The sequence below is a fragment of the Typopeltis vanoorti genome, chromosome 15 (assembly GCF_054136105.1).
Source record: "Typopeltis vanoorti isolate ZY-2024b chromosome 15, IOZ_Tvanoo_1.0, whole genome shotgun sequence".
NCBI lineage: Eukaryota > Metazoa > Arthropoda > Arachnida > Uropygi > Thelyphonidae > Typopeltis > Typopeltis vanoorti.
Window position 1 is genome coordinate 25,477,638 of NC_143563.1, and position 18,481 is coordinate 25,496,118.

The 18,481-nt window shown below is 37.2% G+C and overlaps 1 protein-coding gene across 1 annotated transcript in view; it reads right to left on the reverse strand.

Annotated features, from left to right (window-relative positions):
- The window catches only part of LOC150098518 (FGGY carbohydrate kinase domain-containing protein), a 204,169-nt gene that overhangs the window by 104,304 nt on the left and 81,384 nt on the right, over positions 1-18,481 (reverse strand). The window contains exon 6 of the mRNA XM_090405821.1: positions 13,979-14,103. Coding sequence (XP_090261947.1) covers positions 13,979-14,103 — 125 coding nt within the window. The remainder of the gene's footprint in view (positions 1-13,978; positions 14,104-18,481) is intronic.

Sequence of the window (18,481 nt, forward strand, 5' to 3'; positions counted from 1 at the left end):
TTTTCAGATAAATTCACTCATTCACTGCCAAGTTATTTGATCACGGATTTATGAAAGAAGTTTTAGTTTCAGCTCTCTGGAAATAAAACTTCTGGATATAAAATCCTTAATTTGAACGCTACAGCATTCTCTTTTAAAGAATCGCAAAAACACTTGCAAGTTTAGTTGCCAGTATTAGATGTAAACCAGTCACTTTCTTCCATCCTTTTATTTCCTTTAAGGTTCAGAATTTTATTTTGCTTTTTGTATTCAAGACCATGAAACTCAACCTGCTTTATCTTCTTTCCCCCAACAGTTGGTTTGTCATCATTATCGTAACATAATTGATAGCTTTTAAAAGTTTTTCTTTTTATATGAAAGACTTCATAAACATCTGCCGTTACATTCAAAAATCCTCCTCATTTCTCCCAAAATATTATTATACAGTGTTCTCACTGTATAATACTATTTTTGTTTAATAATACTCACAGTTTTTGTTTGTCATGAAGCGAGATAAATGAGCCATCATTACGTGTTACAGCACTTTATTTGAAAACAGCAAATCTCACACATCTGAAGCATGCAAGAAAACATGTAAGCTTTTCATCAAAAAATAAGTAAGCTTTTCATATCATGAATACATTTAATACATTATTACAGTTATCATTTCCAACAAATAAATTTTATAATCAAATCAGCACATTTGTTTAGTTCAATATTAACCTTATAAGTATATACAGTAAGCACGACATATACAACAGACAATCTATCATTTAAAAAAAAAAATTATGCTTTTCTCACATCATCATCAATTTCCTGATATGTACCCCAAGGCATGTTCAGATTACAATGACAGCACTACATGTGATTAAGTTTACATTATTATTAATCTCCTATTCTAACAATTTTCCTCCAAATCAATCTATTACTTATGAGCACTCCAATATTGTCATATCTAACATTCCATGCTTCTAAGGCATTCCTGACTGAATCAATCCACCTAGACCTTGGTCTTCCTCTGGGTCTCTTTCCTGTCATCTTGGCATCAAACACCTATTTGCTAACATTTCTTCGCTCATTCTATTTAAGTGGCTATACCACCTCAGATTAGCTCTGCCTGACATATTATTGAACAATGTCACTATAGTACATCTGTATTCTTCAAACACCTTAACACCTTAGCTGTAATATGATATTGTCCTAAGCTTATTTTCAAAGCTCACAGCATCAATTAGCTTAGTGCAGTTAAATACTTGAACATTTTACATAATGAAAAGGCTTTCTAATACTGTTATTTAAAAAATACAATTACCTGCAAAGACAAGCCAAAAACTGGATCATGCAACTGAATGCACTGTGAAAAATGAGTCTAGTTCCATATCGAGTGCTTCCTACCTTCCTTATTTTTGTGAATTTTATTAGATTTAAGTTATATTTCTCTCGAGTATAGTTGAGCTTTCTGAGAACTCCTTATTAAATGTGTATATGCAATCAAATATCAGAAAATTCTATTCACGACTGTCTGATTGCCTAATTGTTCAAGCTCTTTAGCATTACCCAAGATGCACCACATGGAGGTGAGCCAGATGTGCCCCCCCAGGGACCATGGACATGCTGAGCCATTATTTTAGGAAATGGAGACTTACACCAAGCATTACAAAGACAGAGTTGCTTTCATCTAAATAATAAGATGACTAACCTCATTTAAATATTTTTTAAGTGGGACATTTTTACCTTATAATTCTAATCCCAAGTATACTGGTATTATTTTGGATAGACCTTTATCATATAGTAAAGATCTTACTAACATGCTAAACTGAGAACAAGGAATAACATTTTCAGCGAGCTGGCAGGTATATCCTGGGGAGATTATGTGACTACTCTGCTCTTCTGCCCTGGAATTAGTATACTCAACAGCCAAGTACTATTCAGATGCTTGGCTGAACAGTCAATACACAAGTAAAACCAACACAGTTTTAAATCAGACAGTGTGATTTATAAGCAGTACTATTAGAAAATGCCTTTATTTTGGCTCCCAGTCCTAAGTCATATAGAACCATCCCATATAAGGAGAAACAGGAACTTACTATGAGAGTTCAATAAAAGAATGGAAGATGCAGTTCTTCCTATTCACCGTGGTTGAATCGAGTATTTATATCAAAGATGTCCACCAGATGAACATGCTAAGTAACTTGCTTCTGATAACTATGAGTTAGCTGCATGGGGCACTCAGAGTGGACAGGGTTCCTTTGGCATGGCAGCTTATCCTCAGTGGTAAACATCCTGCAGGATTTGAGTTTCTAAAACATCAGACTTACCCTCAATGGAGTACAGAGAGCGGACATGGTCAATACAGTTATTTGCTCTGTCAATGGGGAATGCAGATTTCTCCAGCATGTGATTGTGGGTCAGAAAATCCAGACTTTCACCATTCACATTACCGACAAGTGCCAACTAAGAGTTCATAGGCAATCAAGACGACTTTCTTACTGCCTCTCCTGAGGCAGTTCAGTGGCTGCAACATTTAGACCTGAACATTTGACTATTGTTCTTATTTTGTAATTTAATTTCTTTTTAAAATCTTGTTAGTTTTGTATGTGCATATATGTTTGAAATCATATAAGTTTGTATGTGATACCATAAGCTAAATAAATAAAAAATTTGTTACTCTTCTTTGCACCCTTTCTGCATTTTTAATCCTTCCAAACCCAGAACAAACCTGTGTCATACAGATCCAGGTCATATCGAGTCAAGTCAAATCAAGGCTAGTAAAGAGGCAAAATTACTTCCTTATCCTTATATGTCAATAATAATTTCAACATTGCAATTATCTTCTGTATTGGCAATTTTTGCAATTGACTTCAGTTTCCTACTCACCATAACTCCAAAATCCCTAGCCTCATCAATTTCTTATAACATAATGTCGACTCTTCTGCCCCATGCAAAATCAATCCTTTTCCTTCATACATCAGAATACTCTACTATTAACTGGCGTATCATCCTCTTGGTTTTCTGTTGAGTGTTTCAGCTTTGCCACACACACACCATTCAGTTGCTTAACAGCATTATGGGCTGGGTTGACATGATCATCTACATCTTTCTCACATGCTCCTGAATTATAAATAATAGATCCTGTATCTGAAAGTATCAGAAATGATCTACTGTCATGACACTGCTGACTAGTTCTAATTCTCTGCCTTCTCCACCAACCACCAAATATTTTATCTTTATAAATCTCCATGCTATAACTCAACCATTTTCTCAAATAATATCATCTCGATCTTGAGCAATTATCATGATCATCAGCAAACACTAGTGAATGAATAACACAGTCACCTATCTCAATTCCCATAGTTCCATATTAAGCATTCCATTCCTCATTGATACTGATCCCCAGAGTATGCTAAATTGAAATGAATCACATTTCAATTTAGGGGAAGTGGGTGGTCTTTAGTGGAGCAGATAAGGGATGCCAATTTTCTATATGGTCTGTAACAAGAGGTCAAGTCATGTTTTTTTAGGATTTTGTTGATTTTTTCCGAGGTGCCTCGGATGTAGGGAATGGTGATGGATGGATTTAGAGTAATCTTTTCTGTGAAGGGGGGGGGGACAGTTTTTAGTTTTTTTTTTTGGAGGGGGGTAGCCATTGGCTGAGAAAGTGTTAAGGATGTGATTTAGTTCAGTGGTTAAGGCTTCGTCATTTGAACAGATTAGTTTAGCTCTGTTGAATAGTGCCTTAATAACTCCATATTGTTGGGGGGGGGGGGGTTGTTGGTGAATGTATCTGCTTGTATGGGTGGGTTTTCTATAAACTGAGAAAACCAAGGTTCCATCAGGTTGGTGGGTGTCTAGGAAGGGGAGGCTATTGTTTTCCTCTTTTTCCAGGGTGAACTTGATTCAGGGGGTGTTGGTTTTATGTTTGCATTAAGAAGGAGAAGAGTGTATCTGAGCCATGTGGCCAAATAGCGAAGGCATCATCAACATAGCGAAGCCATATGGTAGGTTTTTGTGGGGCAGAGTTTAAGACTTTCTCTTCAAACGTCTCCATAAAGAAGTTGGCCAAGGGTGGGGAAAGTGGTGAACCCATGGCTGTTCCCTCTATCTGTTTATAGAATTTTTCCTGCCAAACGAAATAGCTTGAGTTCATTGTGAACTGGAATAGGGCTGAGATATCGGGAGGAAATTTAGCTTGGATCAGCTCTAAGGTTTCTTTGAGGGGAACATTTGTGAATAAGGAGGAGATGTCAAAACTGACCATTATGTCATTATGTTGGAGTGTAAGGTTTTCTACACTGGCTTTGAATTGGACTGAGTTTTTTATGTGTGATAGTGTGTTGCCAGTATAGTGTGAGAGCGCTTTGGCTAAATATTTAGCTAGTTTGTACGTGGGGGAATCAATGCCATCCACTATGGGACATAATGGCACATTTTCTTTATTGTATTTTTGGGAGCCCATATATACTGGGGGAGGTTGTCTGGAGTTATATGGTTTTAGTTGTTAGTAATCTCCACAGCCAAAAAGTGACCTTCTTAAGGAGCCTATAGAGTTTTCTAATTTGTGAGTTGGTGGGATTGTATTCAATGGGGAGGTAAGTAGCTCGATCTAATAGTAAAAGTTTTACTTTTACTATTAGAGCATCAAGCTTACCTGTGTAGTCAGTATGATTGAGTACCACAGTGGCGTTCCCCTTATCCGCTTTGGTGATAACTATTTCTTTGTTTTTCTTCATTTCCTGTAGAGACTTGTATTCACTATTAGATATGTTGGTTTTTGGTGGTCTTGCTTTTGTGAGAACACAGGCTACATCCAATCTAATATCATTGGCAATGTGATTTGGAAGGTGGCGAATCCCAGGTTCAATCTGGATCATTAATTCCTCGGCTGGTATTTTCCTAGGAGCAATTGTGAAGTTGTGACCACGTGACAGAGCGCTGAGTGCTTCAGGCTTCAAAGTAATTGAAGAAAGGTTAACTACAGTGTTGGTTTGTAGTTTTGGTTTGGACATGTTGACTCCGTATTTTTTTTTCGAATTCTTTATTTGCCACAGTGCACAAGACGTCATGTAGAATTGACCATTCAATTTGTTAGAAACATTCTGATATAATTTTTATTGTGGCAGTAAGTCATATGATTCTTCTGTAATTTTCTGGGTGTTACACTGCTTATGTTAGGTAGTGTAAGTTAACATAAGGTTTTCAAATGAAAGCATTTTATTCCTGATGAAGCATGCCGCGTTACAGCATATGAAACTAGTAGAATTAAACAATTTTTGATCAGCGTTTTTTTTTTCCCCATTGTGGTTCATACTGGAAGTAATACCATTATAGATCTTATTTCTTCATAAATTTAATATGAGTCTTACAAAAAAAAAAAGTCTCAGTAGATGTTGGAACTACAGAATTCATAAACATCAGGAGAGTTGTTAGACAGAAATACCCATTATTGCTTTATTGAATTACATCCAAAGTAGCTAATGCATATGTCTGATAACTGCTGTATTCTAGTTATTTTGCCTATTTGGTGGGATGAAAAATCTTGCCACCACCATATGCAATTGGCTAACTTATCTTCAGCTGAAAATCCTTCATTAAGATACTTTATATCCTACCCATGATTCTAACTCACGTTTTTTGAATACAGATGCTCCTAGGGATGCATGTCAACCCCAGGAGTCTTCAACATCTTTGTTGAAGATAAATAAAGAAGGGAACAGGGGTGAATATAAAAGGAATTCAGATATGATACAATAAAATGATATAAAGACAAATGCTGCAAAGGACATAGTTGAGATATTTAATGAGCAGTTTGTAAAGGTCTTTCATCCTTGTGAATGAGGACATCATGGAGAGTTTGAGAGTAGTGGATGATGAGAAGCAGAGACTGATTGCAAGTAAGCAAATTTGATGTTTATAAGGCTGTGGGATGTGATGATATATTATTATTATAAAGAGAGACCTCCAGAAAGTCAGGAACTCATTGAGGGAGGACATATTATTTGCACCAGCTGTCATACCTATTCTTGAATTGATTCATGCCACTTGCCCACACAACATCCAATGGCAATCCATTCCAATCACCCACCACTCTATGAGAGAAAAATCTAGCCCTCACCTTCTTCTTGACCGCATTCATTTTCAACTTCCATTGATGCCCTTGCATTCTTTCCCCACCCTCCATAAACTGAAAACTTCTATCTACTGAAATTCTGTACAACGCTTCAGAAGTTTGTGCCAATCATATCACCCCCCTCTTTCTTCAGCCTACAAATTCTCAGTGTGTCTTCATAATTAGTATTCTACAATCCTGATACCATTTTTGACACACTGCACACACTCTCTCTCTCTCTCTCTCTCTCTCTCTTCACTGTATCAGAATGACAATAGAAACCAGGAGACAGACCTGCATGCAATAGTCCAAGTGAGGGCTTATCAAGGACTTGTAAAGAGGCAAAATGACTTCCTTATCGTTACATGTCGATGTTCATTTCAGCATTATGATTATTCTCCAAGTTGTATTTATCGTTTTTGCTATATGACCCTTGAACTTCAACTTCCCATCTACTAAAAATTCAAGATCCCTAGCCTGATCAGTTTATTCTAACATGATCCCACCAATATAATACAACACTGGATATCTAATTATACCAAAGTGCATGACCTTATATTTATTAACATTGAATTGATAGCTAATTTCACATTCCCACTATTCCAGTCTATTTAAGTCATTCTACACGTACTGAATATCAACAGCACTCCTGATTACCCTTCCTATCTTTGCATCATCAGGAAATAGCTATATCTCACCTATCAAATCCATCTCAATGTTAATGTACAGATTGAATAACAGTGGACCAAGGACTGATCCTTGAGACACACTACTGGTTACCTCGAATCTTGCAGATTCACATCCCCATATAAAACTTATTGATATATCAGTCAGCCATCTTCTTATCCATGCCAATAGTTTACAATCCAAATCCATATTCTCCAATTTATTCAAGTCTTCCATGCCGCATCTGGACAATTCATCACAGAGAAAATTCATTGTGTAGAAAATTAACTGCATAAAAATTCATCACGAGAGAATTCTTCAGAAGAAAATTTGAAATCCTATTTCATGTCATTCCGATGTATGTATGTATGTATGTATATATATATATATATATATATATATATATATATATATATATATAAAGAAATATTTTATATATTATTTATTATTTCGATTATATTTAGTGTTCTGAAATTTTTTATTCCATATAAAGTTATTAATATTCTTTCTTACTTAGATACAGGCTTACAAAACTGGGACAAGGTGGTTAGGGAGAAAGGACACCATATTTAATCCAGTTTCTGGATTTATATTAGGGATAATATAAATACAAGAATATTTAGGGATAACAGTAATTTCCAACTAATATTTATAGTTAACTATTTACATATTCCTATTAACTATTCAATTAATAGTCAGAATATCTATAATCGCTCTTAGCGGACATTAACGAAGCTATTCATGCCGCCGAAGATGAGCTTTCGTGCACTTTGAACCACGAACTTTGGTCGATTTTACATGACGTCTCACGTACCGCTGCCGAAAAAGAATTTAAAAAAATACGAGATCGACAGATGAAAAAGTTCGAGAAATTAAAAAGAACTCTACCGTCCTTCCAAAACCTGCTACCAACACGGTAATCAACCTTTCTTCAGTCACCCTGAAGCAATCAACGCACTGTCACGTGGCCACAACTTCGCGATTGCTCCCAAAAAAATACCCAGTGAGGATATTATGATCCAGATCGAACGCAGAATCCGCCACCTTCCACATCAAGTCACCAACAGTGTGAGACTGGATGTAGCTTGTGTTCTTTCCAAAGCAGTCCCACCAAAATCCAACAAGGAATATAATGCTCTACAGGAAATGAAGAATAATAAAGAAATAGTTATCACCAAAGCGGATAAGGGAAATGCAACTGTAGTCCTTAACCAAAAGGACTACATAGGTAAGCTGAATGCTCTTCTCTTAGATCGGGCTACTTACCTCCCCATCAATTACAATCCCACCAACTCTCAAATTAGAAAACTTCACAGGCTCCTTAAGAGAGTCACTTCTTGGCCTGTAGAAGTTACCAACAGATTAAAGCCATTTAACTCCATGCCCCCCCCCCCCCCCCGTATTTACGGACTCCCAAAAATACATAAAGAAAATGTGCCATTACGTTCCATAGTGAATGGCATCGATTCCCCCACATACAAATTAGCTAAACATTTGGCCAAAGAGCTCACACACTATACTGGCAACACACCATCACACATAAAAAACTCAGCCCATTTCAAAGCCAGCATAGAAAACCTTACACTCCAACATACTGACATAATGGTCAGCTTTGACGTCTCCTCTTTATTCACAAATGTCCCACTCAAGGAAACTCTAGAGCTAATCCAAGCTAAATTTTCTCCCGATATCTCAGCCCTATTTCAGTTCACAATGAACTCAGGCTATTTCGTTTGGCAAGGAAAATTCTACAAACAAATAGAGGCGACAGCCATGGGTTCACCACTCTCCCCACCCTTGGCCAATTTCTTTATGGAGACCTTTGAAGAAAAAGCCTTAGCCTCTGCCCCACAAAAACCAACCATATGGCTTCGCTACGTTGATGATGTGCTCGCTATTTGGCCACATGGCTCTGAAACACTTCTCTCCTTCTTAACACACTTAAACAACCAACACCCCAGAATCAAATTCACCCTGAAAAAAGAGGAAAACACAGCCTCCCTTTCCTAGACAGTCACCCGCCAGCCTAATGGAACCTTGGTTTTCTCAGTTTACAGAAAACCTACCCATACAGGCAGATACATTCACCAACAATCCCCCCCCCCACAACAATATGGAGTAGTGAAAACACTATACAACAGGGCTAAACTAATCTGTTCAAACGACTTGGCCCTAAACACTGAACTAAATCACATCCTCAACACTTTCTCAGCCAATGGCTACCCCCCCCAAAAAAAGTCCAAAAAATATTAGAACCTACAAACCACAGACCCCCCTCCCCCCCCCCTCCACAGCAAGGATTACTCTAAATCCATCACCATTCCTTACATCCGAGGCACCTCGGAAAAGATTACCAAAATCTTAAAAAAGCATGACCTGACCTCCTGTTACAAACCTTACAAAAAATTGGCATCCCTTATCCGCTCCACTAAAGACCAACACTTCCCCTAGACCTACCTGGTGTATACCAGGTCCCTTGCAGTTGTAATCTGTCTTACTTTGGCCAAACAGGCAGGACAGCGAATATCAGAATTTCTGAACACAAGGACTACATCCGGTTTCACAAGTACAGCCATTCTGGTCTTGCGGACCATGCTCTGGATACACGCCACAGAATACGGTGGAAGAAAGCTACAGTAATACACCGTAGCAAATACAAATACGAAAGACTATTTATGGAATCAGCCTCAGCCCTAAGAAATTCTCCAAACCTCAACAAATTTGGTTGTATGCGACTGCCCCAAATCTGGGAGGCTTACATCAGCAGACCTTCAGCCCAACGACCAAGAACACCTACTTAGCCCGCTAGAGGGCACCATCAGGACTTTTAGGAGAACAATAGCTTCATCTCTTCATTCCTAGTTACTGTGTTTGTAGTGCCTACGTGCACGTGCTTTTTTTGTAAGTTCCTTTAGAAGATGGCAATGTGACACTGCCGAAATATCAGAAAATATTTATTAAAGTTTAATTTAATTTATATCCTTAATTACATTGTTCAATTTCCTTAATTGTTTTAATAATGCATAACCAACGTATAAGCCTGTCTACGAGAATCAATAGTTAGAATAGTTATTAGGGAGAATAAAATATTTAAGAATATTTAGGTAGAAATATTTAAGAATATTTATTCTTCTAACTGTTCACTATTTTTTGGTTCTGCACATTTAGACATCCATCCATGTGCAATATGTTTTTCATCTGAACAAATTCAAAAGATGAGGTGTTTCAGTTATTGAATAGATGTGTATTTTGAAAGTCACTGCACTTTTCCTGCATAGTAAAGACATCTTGTATGATGCTATCATTTGCAGAGATAATTTAAGATCATAGGCAATTTTGAATAATTATATTAAAGAAAATGATAATGAAATTACATAAATGGTACCATAATGATGTAAATCAGCATTAGTTAAATTGCCATCTGCAGTTTCAATACTGTTCAATCACAGATCCGAGACACTCTGCTGGCAATGTGCCAAGAAGAGTCAATTCATGTTGGGGGTGGGGGTGGGGGGTAATAAGGCAATGTACAAATTCGTTACCAGCACGTGAAATCATGTACTTCATAGATAAATTTTCCAACTGTTGTACAAGCAAAATAGTTACCACTTTAAAACCTAGAATGTTCATAAAAAAAAAAAAAGCTAATTTTCCGACGTATAATAATAAACACTCATCCCATGAAACTCATGCGCAGAAGTGTCAAGAGGTCTTGCATCTGTGGTCACACACTACTAGTCTTTATGTATGTATATGTATATATATATATATATGCATGGAGGTTCATTTACTCAGTTGTTAAACATATTTTTTAAAAGAATTGAATGACATAAACCGAGTATGTCATTCAATTCTTTTAAAAAATATATATATATATATATATATATATATATATATATATATATATATATATATATATATATATATATATATATATATATATATATATAATATAACTGATTTATTTGTCTGAGAGACATATTTTTAAAAAACAGATTAAAATGACTAAACCAAGAGATAAAAATAAAAACACTATTTTAATTAAGTAAACTGCACAACTAGTTTTGTCTTCATAGACGACTTCTTTGGGTGCATGACAAGAGAGAACTACACAAATATTGCAAAAGACAAAAAATCTACATTAAGACGCCTTAATGTTTGAAGCTGTTCTTTGTATCTCTTCATTGTTGGGTGTGTGCATGCATTCAAGATCTCGTGCATGCCAAAGTTGTATTGCAGTCCAATTAAAGGATGATTTCTTTAGATTCTACAATTCTTCTTTCCAGTTCATCATAGCATCAAAAGATATATTTTTTTTTATTTGTCCCATAAAACTGGCTCAACTATAAAGTTTTCCTCATTAGCATCAGCAGAATTCAGAAAATGGTTGGACAGAGCACTTGTTCTGATTCTGCCATATGTCACGTCTCTTTTATGTTCCTCTAGACGTAATCTGATGAATTTTTCTGTCTGGCCAAAATATGGCATGTTGCAGTTGCACCAAATACAGTAAATGCTGGGATATTTCAGGTTATGTTTTTGTTTGGTAGTACTGAACAAGGAACGGAGTTTAAGTAGAGGAGTGAAAGAAGTCTGGATGTTATATTTTTTAAGAACTTTGGCTAATTTTGGTGAAACAGAACTGATATATGATAGAAATATTGAAAAGGCTACATATCCCTATCTTCAATATGGCAAGGAGGGGTGAATTAAATAGTAGCTTAATTAGCTCTTTGTTTTGAATAACAATTTTGCTGAAAGGTAGTAAGAAGAAATTAAAGTCCTCTGTTGATATCTTCTTATTCACAGAGAAGGGAGCCAGCACGTTTGTGTAGCATAGAAATAATGCAAGTTTTTGATGTTGATAGTGACGGGACTGTGCCCATATGGAGATATGGGCACAGTCAACTCATTGGTGTGAGTTGGATTCCTGTAAATAGATTTTTAATTTTTCAGATACACAACTGAGTTTGACATCCAGGAACAGAAGAGCATACAATTCTATACTTCTGCAGTAAACTAGATTTTCAGGTGTTGACTGTTGAGGTGGTCTAGGAAATTCTTTTTCAGCTCCATGACTGCAGATAAGGAAGATGTCATCAACATATCTTTTCCACAATCTTGGTTTCAAAGAAGAGATAGCTTTTTCTTCAAAAGATTCCAAATATATATTTGCCAGTATGGGCAATAAAGGATTACCCATAGATAAACCGAAGTTTTGTTTGTACATAGCGTCTTTAAACTGAAAATAACCAGAATTAACACAATGGGTTAATATTCTTCTTTTTGAATATGTATGTTTTTTACACTCAAAAGAAAATCAACAGAATTTTTGATAAAAGAAGAGTCAAGCAGAATAACCATTTTAGGGATCTGGCTAAATACTTTCAGAGTTTATAAGTAGGTGAATCAATGCCTTCCACAATTGGTCTCAGTGGAGTATTTTCTTTAAGAATTTTTGGATAATACATATAATTGAGAGATTAAAAGATGAAGTGAACAGAGAGACAATCAAGTATTTCTAGGAAACTCTGTAGTTGTTCTTAGAAGATTGTTTGTATAATTATGGAATTCACGAGTTGGATGTCTGTCAAGAATCATGTATCTGTTTGTAATAATTGAACCTTTTGTTATTATATTCTTCAATATTCGGGATGACAGTGGAGTTACTTTTATCTGCAGGAAGAATTATTATATCTTTGTTTTTTGTAGTTTTTATTATTATTATTAGTCACCTCCAGGGAGTCCAAAGACTCATCGAGGGAGGGCATCTACTCTACAACTCTGTCTCCGCCACTCACAATCCACCAACTGACTGCAACTACACCAACGCCATCTGTTGCCAACCACCAACGGTATTTCCACAGACAATCACAAACACCCCATGCCCATGGCAGGATTCGAACCCGCAGCCTTTTGGCTGGGGAGTGGTTAGTGTATCCACTCCTTTTTTACTGCTTGATTGATGACATCTTCCTAATCTGTAGTCATGGACCTGAGTCTTTAAAGAATTTCCTAGACAACCTCAAAGTCAACACCAGAACATCCAATTTACTGCAAAATAAAAGATGGATGGCTCTTCTGTTTCTGGATGTCAAACTCACTTGTGTATCTGAAAAACTAAAAATCTCTATTTACAGCAAACCAACTCACACCAACAGATAACTCCATTCACAGTCCCATCACTATCCACCTCAAAAACTTGGCATTATTTCTATGCTAGGCATGGTGTTTAAATAATAGCTAATAAGCTACTATTTAATCCGCCTCCTTGCCATACTGAAAATAGAAATAGTGAAAAAGGCTATGTATCCCTACCACATATCAGTTCTGTTTTGCCAAAATTAGCCAAAGTTCTTAAAAATATAACATTGAACTTCTTTCACTCCTCTACTTAAACTCTGTTCCTTGCTCAGTACACCCAAACAAAAACATAACAATCTGAAATATCCCAGCGTTTATCATATTTGGTGCAACTGCAACATGCCATATTTTGGTCAGACAGAAAAATCCATCGAATTACATCTAGAGGAACACAAAAGAGACATGACATATGGCAGAACCAGAGCAAGTATCTTCAGTCTTATGGTACAAATCAGAGAATATCTTTCGATGCTATGATGAACTGGAAAGAAGAATTGTAGAATCTAAAGAAATCATTCCCAATCCAATTCATCTCAACACTAACCTCAGCTATAATCTCTCAGACTGTCATTGCGCTGCTATCCAACTTGGCATTCATGAGACCTTGAATGCATGTGCATGCCTAACAATAAAGAGATACACAGAACAGCATCAAATGTTAATACGTTAATGCCTTAATGTATAGATTTTTGTCTTTCGCAATGTTTGTTGGTAGTTCCGTCTTGTCAGTCGGAACTAAAAACAGTTGTGCAGTCTACTTAATTAAAATAGTGTTTCTATTTTTATCTCTCAGCTTATAGTCATTTTAATTTTTTTTTAAACACACACATACACTGCATATATATCTGTTTATACAATCAAACTCCCACTAAAGCAAACTTGTAGAGACTACAGCAATGGTCTATTATAGCTGATAATTTCTATAGTGAATTTCTTTTAGTATAGTATCTACAAAGCTTCAGTTGTCAAATTTTGGTAGTTTGTTATAACAGTGTTTGCTATAGTGAGGGTCAACTGTATACATATCATAACAATAACTTTATAGTAAATATATTTCTAATATTTAATTTTAACTGCACACACCAACTTTTTCGTAGTTATTGGCAAGGATATCCGCAATACCAATCTGTTTATAGAAATCATGATTCCAACCTTTAGAATTTGAATCAGCCTGATATAACCATTTGCACACTAGTGAACATAAAGATCTATAAAACAAAAATTTTAAGATCTGAGAAAAGATTTGTCTGAATGGAATCCAGAATAATATTGTATCTGAATATTACATAAACAATACGTTTTAAAAAATAACTCTTTTTCTGTGTGGTTTTCATTTAAAACAAATTTTAAAGCAAACACAAATGCTTTTAAATTAAAACCGGAATACTGTTTCTATTAACATCACTGAAGAACTCAAAATAAGTTAAGCTATACAAAGATCACAATTTTACAATTTTTTTTAAAATTTATTATCTTATTGTTTTAACATATTGTTATGGGAGAAATGATGTTAATGGACAAAAATGATAGATTCATAATGCTAAAGAGGATATGTTTGAGGTATTCAATGAACAGTTTATCAGGATTAAAATAGAATTTAATACTTCCTATATTTCTTCCTAGTCACTATGACATCTACGGGGATTACAAAAACAGTTAATGTAACATACACACAAATAATAAACAATACTGAGCCCAACCACGTGGGTGACACTAAAGTCCTATCTAGTTGGAGCACCCTCTAAGGGCAGTAGTAGGTGGCCTGGAATGTAAGGTGGGATCTCTGGTGATGAGTGTTTCCCAAATCTTCGGAAGCTTAATACAACCGTATTTATTCAGATTTGGTTGGTTTTTGAGAGCTGCTGCTGCTTCCAAGAACAGTCTCTCTTTCTTGAATTTGCTGTGGTGGAGCATGGTGGTTTTCTTCCAAGATACCCTGTGGGTGGTATCCAAAACATGGTCAGCCAAGCCTGAATGGCCATAGTTGTGTTTGCAGATGTAAGACTTGTGTTCCTCTAAGCGGTTGGATGCTGATCTGCCTGTCTGTCCAAAGTACACCAGCTTACAGGAACAGGGTACTTTGTAAACTCCAGGCAGAGAGAGAGAGGAGGGAGCTGATCTTTCGTAGAACGGATAAGGGTAGCAAGTTTGCGGTGGGGCTTATATGCTGTGTGTAAGTTGTACTTTTTTAGTATCTTGGTTATTTTTTCGGATGTGCCACGGATGTAGGGTATGGTGATGGCATTTTTAAATTCTTGTTGATGAGAAGGATGGGGAATGGGAGAAGAGTTGATTACTTTTTTGATACTGTGATCACTGTAGCCATTGGAGAGGAAAGTGTTGTGTATGTGGTTAAGCTCAGTAGTGGAACAAAGATTGTGGGCTCTCTTGGTAAGAGTTTTAATAATGCCAAATTGTTGAGTGGGGTGGTGGTGGGAGAGTTTGTGAATGTATCTGCCTGTGTGTGTGTGGGTTTTCTGTATACAGTAAAGGCAACTGTATCATTAGGCAGGCGTGTGACTAAGGTGTCTAGGAAGGGTAAGCAATTGTTCTTTTCCTTTTCCATAGTAAACTGGATTCTTGGATGTAGGCTATTGAGATGACTGAGGAAGAAGTCTAACGTGTCTGGGCCATGAGGCCAAATAGAGAATACATCATCTACATATCTTAGCCAGATAGAAGGTTTGAGTGGGGCTGAGTCTATGGCTCGTTTTTCGAAATCTTCCATATAGAAATTGGCAAGAGGGGTGAAAGGGGGGAACCCATGGCGGTTCCCTCTATCTGCTTGTAGATTTTGTTCTTCCAAGAGAAATACCCAGAGTTAATGGCAAAGGAAAAGAGATCTAAGATGTCGGGGGGGGGGGGGGGACGTTTTCTAAGAGAGATAAAGTGTCAGTTAAGGGAATATTGGTAAACAAAGAGGAGATATCAAAGCTTACCAATATGTCTGTCAAGGTTAAATTTTCTGTGAGGGCTTTAAAGTGGGTAGAGTTTTTTATAAAGGAAGTGGACCTTCTGGTGAGGGGGGGGGGGTCAGAGAGTTGGCCAGCTGTTTAGACAGTCTATAGCAAGGTGCATTGGTGGCATCTACTATAGGCCTGAGTGGGGAATTGGGTTTGTGGATTTTTGGTAAACTGTATATTCAGGAGGGAACAGGAGCGGAAAGGTTTAAGTTTTTTCGTGATGTCAGGGGGCCAGGAAGATACTTTTTTAAGTAAGATTTTTAATTTCTTAACTTGTGTTTTTGTCGGGTCGTGTTCTAGCGGGATGTAAGCAGCGTGATCACGGAGTATAATGTTCATTTTACGATTGTATTCACTGTGTTAAGAACGACTGTGGCATTACCCTTATCCGCTCTAGTGATGACGATACTTTTTTCTTTCCGTAGTTTCAGGAGAGCAGTGCATTGGGCATAAGATAAATTACTTTTTGCTCTCCTGAAACTACGGAAAGAAAAAAGTATCATCATCACTAGAGCGGATAAGGGTAATGCCACAGTCGTTCTTAACACCAGTGAATACAATTGTAAAATAAACATTATACTCCACGATCGCGCTACTTACATCCCGCTAGAACACGACCCCACAAAAACACAAGGTAAGAAATTAAAAATCTTACTTAAAAAAGTATCTTCCTGGTCCCCTGACATCACGAAAAAACTTAAACCTTTCCGCTCCCCCCCCCCCACCCCCCGAATTTAAAGTTTACCAAAAATCCACAAACCCAATTCCCCACTCAGGCCTATAGTAGATGCCACCAATGCACCATGCTATAGACTGTCTAAACAGCTGTCCAACTCTCTGACCCCCCACCCTCTCACCGGAAGGTCCACTTCCTTTATAAAATCTCTACCCACTTTTAAAGCCCTCACAGAAAATTTAACCTTGAATAAGACAGACATATTGGTAAGCTTTGATATCTCCTCTTTGTTTACCAATATTCCCTTAACTGACACCTTATCTCTCTTAGAAAACGTTTTTCCACCCGACATGTTAGATCTCTTTCCTTTGCCATTAACTCTGGGTATTTTTCTTGGAAGAACAAAATCTACAAGCAGATAGAGGAAACAGCCATGGGTTTCCTCCCCCTCTCACCCCCCCCCCTTGCCAATTTCTATATGGAAGGTTTCGAAAAACAAGCCATAGACTCAGCCCCACTCAAACCTTCTATCTGCTAAGATATGTAGATGATGTGTTCTCTAATTGGCCTCATGGCCCAGACACGTTAGACTCCTTCCTCAGTCATCTCAATAGCCTACATCCAAGAATCCAGTTTACTATGGAAAAGGAAAAGAACAATTGCGTACCCTTCCTAGACACCTTAGTCACACGCCTGCCTAATGATACACTTGCCTTCACTGTATACAGAAAACCCACACACACAGGCAGATACATTCACAAACTCTCCCACCACCACCCCACTCAACAATTTGGCATTATTAAAACTCTTACCAAGAAAGCCCACAATCTTTGTTCCAGTGGAATTGCCCTCACTACTGAGCTTAACCACATACACAGCACTTTCCTGTCCAATGGCTACAGTGATTCAGTATCAAAAAAAAATAATCAACTCCTCCCCCATTCCCCGTCCTTCTCGTCAACAAGAATTTAAAAATGCCATCACCATACCCTACATCCGTGGCACATCCAAAAAAATAGCCAAGATACTAAAAAAGTACAACCTACATACAGCATATAAGCCCCACCGCAAACTTGCTACCCTTATCCGTTCTACGAAAGATCAGCTCCCTCCTCTCTCTCTGCCTGGAGTTTACAAAGTACCCTGTTCCTGTAAGCTGGCGTACTTTGGACAGACAGGCAGATCAGCATCCATCCGCTTAGAGGAACACAAGTCTTACATCTGCAAACACAACTATGGCCATTCAGGCTTGGTTGACCATGTTTTGGATACCACCCACAGGGTATCTTGGAAGAAAACCACCATGCTCCACCACAGCAAATTCAAGAAAGAGAGACTGTTCTTGGAAGCAGCAGCAGCTCTCAAAAACCAACCAAATCTGAATAAATACGGTTGTATTAAGCTTCCGAAGATTTGGGAAACACTCATCACCAGAGATCCCACCTTACATTCCAGGCCACCTACTACTGCCCTTAGAGGGTGCTCCAACTAGATAGGACTTTAGTGTCACCCACGTGGTTGGGCTCAGTATTGTTTATTATTTGTGTGTATGTTACATTAACTGTTTTTGTAATCCCCGTAGATGTCATAGTGACTAGGAAGAAATATAGGAAGTATTAAATTCTATTTTAATTCTTTTTGAGTGTCATAAAAAATCCATTAAGCGTCCAACATGATGTCCTCACAGCACTTAAGCCTCTACACATGAAGTTTATCAGGATATTTCATCCACATGAATGCAACACTGTGAGGAGCTTGAGTGTAGAAGGTATGGTGGAGGAGGAAGGACTAATAGTGAATGAATAGGAGGGATATGAGGAATTAAATAATATAGAAACAGGACAAGTTTTCTGTAGTGAGAGTTGACTATATTTACAATCCAGAAGGACGATATCATAGAGGAAATTGATATATGTAAAATTTACAAAAAATACTATGCTAGTAGGC